The 5,951-nt window shown below is 33.3% G+C and overlaps 1 protein-coding gene across 1 annotated transcript; it reads left to right on the forward strand.

Annotated features, from left to right (window-relative positions):
- The first annotated feature begins 392 nt into the window (after positions 1-392).
- LOC107474521 (uncharacterized mitochondrial protein AtMg00810-like) lies at positions 393-1,783 on the forward strand. Its single transcript, XM_016094148.1, has 2 exons — positions 393-671; positions 797-1,783. The coding sequence occupies exons 1-2, from the start codon at positions 393-395 to the stop codon at positions 1,781-1,783; spliced, it is 1,266 nt and encodes a 421-aa protein (XP_015949634.1).
- Positions 1,784-5,951: the final 4,168 nt, after the last annotated feature.

Here is a 5,951-nt window from a genome sequence, read left to right on the forward strand (position 1 = left end):
ATCTTGAAGGACGTTACCTTTGTGGAGTCTGAGTTTCCATTTTGACAATCCTCTAAGACTTCCAGCACCATTGTTGATATCTTTTCTGATGTGGTCATGCCTCTTTGCCTTCCCGATGTGACACCTAGTTCCTCTCCATCTGCACCAATGTAAAGTCGCAACTTCAACAAGTCCCAGCTTCATCTCAGACGATTCATACCACTAAGCCTCGCCGAACATCTATACCATCGAGACCACCTTCGTACCTCAAGAATTAGCAATGCCACAATGTTTACCACATGAATTTTAAACATCTCTCTCAACTTCACTGTGCTTTCATTGCCAATGTTGCTGCAATCCCTGAACCTGCCTTCTTTCATCAAGCAGTCAAGTTTCCATAATGGCAAAGAGCAATGGATGAAGAGCTTCAGGCCATGGAAGACACAAATAATTGGTCTTTGGTGCCCCTGCCTGCTGGCAAACACACCATTGGATGCAGATGGGTCTACAAAGTCAAATGCAAAGCCGATGGTTTTGTGGACAGATATAAAGCTAGACTCGGTGCAAAAGGATACACCCAACAAGCTGGTATAGACTTCAACGACAAATTCTCACCCGTGGCAAAACTCACTACTGTTCGAGTGCTTCTGTCGTTGGCAGCCATAAACAAATGGTCTTTGCTTCAAATAGATGTGAACAATGCCTTCTTAAATGGGATTTATTCGAAGAGGTATATATGGACCCACCTCTTGGCTATAACTCCAAAAATTCTGGACTTGTATGTAAGTTGAACAAGTCCATTTATGGTTTGAGGTAGGCTTTCCGTCAATGGTTTTGCAAATTCTCTTCAGCTTTGCTTAACCACCACTTCAAACAATCGAGGCGCGATTACTCCCTTTTCACCTATGGTAGTGGCGATCAAATAGTCTATCTCCTTGTATACGTCGATGATATTATCCTGGCCAGTACATCTAAGGACATGCTGTACAATTTGCAGAAGTTATTGGAATCGCTCTTCAAATTGAAGATTCTTGGTGATTTGAAGTATTTTTTGGGTTTGGAATTGGCAAGATTAGATGAGGGAATTCTTCTTAGCCAACGTAAGTACACCCTCAGCATCCTTGAAGATACCAATTTTGCTGAATCTAAGCTTACCTCTTTGCCTATGGAACCCAACCTAAGGCTTAGTAGCTCAGATGGGGAGTTGCTCAAGGATCCTGCAAGCTATAGAAGGCTTATAGGGAGATTGATGTACCTCACCATCTTGCGCCCGAACATCACCTACACTGTCTCCACCCTTAGCCAATTTCTGTCCCAACCTCACAGTGCACATCTTCATGCCCTTCATCATTTGCTGCGATACATTAGAGGCACTATAGGGCAAGGATTACTTTTTTCGGCAAACTCCGAGAAGAGACTAATGGCTTATGTGGATGCAAATTGGGCAGATTGCCCGGATACTAGACAGAGTGTCACTGGGTTCTGTGTGTTCATTGGAGATTCCCTTGTTGCATGGCGATCGAAAAAGCAGGCCACAGTCTCCAGATCATCTACAGAATCCGAGTATCGGGCCATGGCAGTAGCTACTGCTGAACTCACATGGCTGAAAGGCCTCCTGTTTGACTTTCAAATTGATATTCTCTCTTCTATGCTGTTTTGTGACTCTCAATCTGCTATTCACATAGCATCCAATCCCACTTTCATGAGAGAACTAAGCACATACAAGTGGACTGCCACTTTGTGCTCGAAAAGGTGGTTACGAAGTTTATTAGGCTCATTCATGTTTGGACGCAACATCAACTAGCCGATGTGTTCACCAAGCTAGTTATCCCAACTCAATTCATAACAATCTCATTTCCAAGTTTGGCATGATAAATCTTTATCTGCCAACTTGAAGGAAGATATTATGGACCATTTAAGTTAATTAGTCACTAGTCTAATCAATAGTCAGTCACTCATGTAATTTAGTTTGTTAGCTTTTCTGTAATATAATTGATTAGTTAGTTAGAGTACCATTCTCTCAATAAACAGTTAGAACCCTGTATTATGTACATGTATATATATCCTATCTATAACAGAATTAATTAATGAGATTACTCATTTTCTCTGTACATTTGTATGTTGTAACATAATTCTTTAACTCTATCATATAGGTTCAGATTCTATCTTAAACATGCAACTATTCGCAAATTAAATATTTTTTAATTTATAAATTAATTCTAGTTATATAATTTATTAATTAATTTCAATTTCAAATAATGTTTAATAACACAACGTAATAAATTTTAATGAATACAAACCAAAGACAAATAAGTCTACGAAACTCCTCCACACAACAGGAGGATAGCAAAAATATCACCAACAACACCGAATCCTCCAAAAGTATACAATGAAATATCTGCCTTGTTAAGATCAAATGCAAAACTTCAAAAAAAAAAAATTGAAGCAATCAAAACATTATAAAAAATTGAAACTAAAAAAAAACTAAACTGATTAAAAGAAAGAACTACTCACCACGAACACAATCGCAGTCTTGGAATTTTGAATGGAATTTCGAAGAGAGACAAATTAGAGCTAGAAGTTGGAGAGGGAGAGACGTTTTAATTTTCGATTTTAATCTTATCAGCGACCAGGCCATCGGTAAATATATTTATTGACTAGCTCAACTGTTGTATTTTATTATGACTATTACCAATAGTCTGATTGTCGATATGATAATTTAAATTTTACAAAATAAAAAACTATCAATGGCTAATGACAACGATAAACGTATTTTCAATATTACTAATATTTTATTCGGTTTTGCTACGTTACCAACAGCATATCTGCCAATTTCTGCCAACTCTTATTTATAATTATGTTTCATGAAAGTGTGTTCGTGGATGTGTCTAATAAAAATGTCTTTTTTATAACTGTATTTAATAGAAGTGTCTTTATAGATATATTTTATGGATGTGTCTCTTTATATATGTATTTAAAATATATTAATTATTAGACACATCTACGAACACACTTCCATAAAACATAAATATAAATAAGAGTTGGCAGAAGTTGGCGAATAATATGTTGGTATCCTATACTTTTCCTATTTTATTATTTAATTGTTATCAACGCTGTTGATAAATTTAGTGGCGGTGGAATTGTGATATATTCGTCGCAAATACCATGAAGGTCACTTAGCGCCAAACTGTTGGTAAAAGAGGAGAGTGTGTACTGTGTAGTAGTGTAGAAGCTATTTAGGCATTGATCTGACACACACTTTTTTTTTCTTTTAAGATATAACTATTTCATAAAAATGAGTCGAGCCAAAAACGAATTATTGGACGCTCTTGGCCATTTTCCGGTGACAGGTCATATGGTGCCACATGCCCAATTTTACGTCAGATATTTATCATACATTGGCAGAAAGTACATCACAGATGAACCGACTTGACAACTCACATTAATTTCATTAAAAGATCAAATTAAATTGTTGAATTTGTAGGACACAACAATTTTTCAAATATTCTTGTATGCGTTAATTTATTACCAAAATTGGAGCAGCGAGGATTGAATAGGAAGGAAATAAGTAACAACGTGATGACAATTAATAGGAACATGTGGATGCAATATGATGAGAGGGAAAAGATAATGTGGTGAGTCTCTCTGACTATGACTTCTAAGGCTACACATATATACCGTCTCATTAGCACCAACACTTGCCTTTGCTGGCAACCATGTACGAATAACGAGTACATACTCTTCTAATAATGCTGTCAAAAAATATGGTCCACTTCTTTGAAAACATCTTTAGGTGTTAGATAAAGAAAAACCTATGAAATATGGACACGGACGCAATATGATACGGGACACATCGATATGCAAATTTTAAAATTTTATAAGACACGGAAATACGTATATATATAAAATATAAATTATTTTTTAGATAAATTATAATAATATTTTAATATTTTATTGATATTAAAATATAAATTAAATTTTTTATTTTTTTAATATTGCGACAAACACGCATGTCGGACAAGTATCGATAAGTATCGTGTCTGAAATATGTCCAACATGCAGACACGACAACTCAATAAAATGTTCGTGCTTCATAGAAAAAAACTAAATTATATATGTTTGAGAAAAATTCTATTCCTCTTTTAACAATTATTTTATTAATTAATTTTTAATTTANATAAATTTATATTCTAAATTTGTAAAAAAAATATATTATGTAATTTTTTAATTAATTAAAGTTGTTATATTTTTTTCTCTTTATTTAAAAAATAGTTATTTTTGAATTTTAACTTACGATGTTTTTTTTCTTTCATAGTTATTATCACTATGTACAGGTACAACATTATTCATTTGTTCGAGACTTCTCTTCTACTTTATTGGTAGAAATCTCTAGAAATACAAATACATCCAAAATTAACATAAATAATATAAATACATGTAAATTGGATACTATTTAATTATATTAATATTATAAATTTCAAATCAAAGAGTAATAAATCAGCTTGATGACATTTAAAGTAATTATCACCTAAATCCTAAAATTATCATTTTCTGGTCTTAATAAAAAATTTTATATAGATGGATCAAGAATGATCGTACATCAAATTAATAATATCAGTCATCTAAAAAGTACAGACATTGTTATTCAGCATAAACTTAACAACAACCTACAAATAACAACAATAACCAATCAACCTAAATTCATTAAAAAGAAATCATAATCATTAAAACTTAAAACAATAACCAAATCAATCTAAATTAACTAATAACCAAATCAATCTAAATACACTAAACAAAAATCATAATCATTGAAAGTTTAAACAATAACCAAATCAACATAACTTCACTAAATAGAAATCATAATTATTAAAACTTAAAACAATAACCAAATCAACCTAACTTAATTAACCTCTAAATCCACTTATTTTAATAAACTAAACTAAACTAACTTTCAAACTGATTGAAAATTAAAATTAAAATTCTAATCAAACCCAAACTAAAATTAAACAAATCAAATTTTATAGGATAAAGTGTACCAAATTTGCAATATTAAGGAAGAAACCTCAAACATTTCAAATTCAACAATGTCGGTCAATAAAAAAACAACAATTAACCAAACAGTTTAATTAATTCAAAATTGCAAAAATAACAAAACAATAATTAATATAGTGAATGAGCACAATTAAATAATTAACCAAATAAACTCAGTAACAATTTTTTCATTAATTCAATCAACAAGATCAGAATAGTTTCAGACACATTCAACAACAATTCAGAACCTATAAATCTAAACTAAACTATCATAATCACATAAATCCACTAAAATAAAAAAATTAAACTAACTAAACTAAAACCAATCTAATGAACTAAAAATAACTAACATAATTTGAAAGAAAAAAAAAACAAAAAATTCAAACATTGAACATTGAATGCAAGGTGCAGAAAGTAACGAAGAAAGAGGTAGGAATTGAAGGCGACAACACCGAATTGCTGCCGGTGCTAGAGGTGGCAGTCATGAGCCGCCAGAGCAGGGAGCTGCAGAAGGGCGAAAGGAGAAGGAGGAACGGACTGCAGCGGCGCTGAGAGGTAGGGGAAGAAGGAGAAGAAGAAGCCGTCGGCGGTGGGGGTTGATGGCGACAGAGAGGGGGCGATGACGGCGGTAGTCTCGACTAGGGGAGTGGCTGGAATGCAAGAGAGAGAGGGATGGTGGGGAGGGTTCGAATGAGGAGAAAATAGTTCGTGATTTGAATTTACGCCACCTTTAGCGTTGGATAATTTCGACAATAAATCATTTCAAGTTACCAAAACGCATCATTTTCACTAAATTGCATTACGATCGGATTAATCCGACGATAAAATTGATGGTAAAAAACACGCCAATTTAATTTATTTTTTCTCCACACATTAATGGTATATTTATTGTCAAAAACTATAATCCACCGGTAATTAAAAAACCTTACGAATTCGACGTG

Source organism: Arachis duranensis, chromosome 1, assembly GCF_000817695.3.
Source record: "Arachis duranensis cultivar V14167 chromosome 1, aradu.V14167.gnm2.J7QH, whole genome shotgun sequence".
Taxonomy (NCBI): domain Eukaryota; kingdom Viridiplantae; phylum Streptophyta; class Magnoliopsida; order Fabales; family Fabaceae; genus Arachis; species Arachis duranensis.

What these genes read in the sequence shown, in the direction of transcription:
- LOC107474521 (XM_016094148.1), top strand. Translation starts at nt 393, where the DNA reads ATGGATGAAGAGCTTCAGGCCATGGAAGACACAAATAATTGGTCTTTG. An exon ending in GGTCTTTGCTTCAAATAGAT is followed by an intron (nt 672 to 796) that starts GTGAACAATGCC and finishes GGTTTGAGGTAG; the next exon opens with GCTTTCCGTCAATGGTTTTG.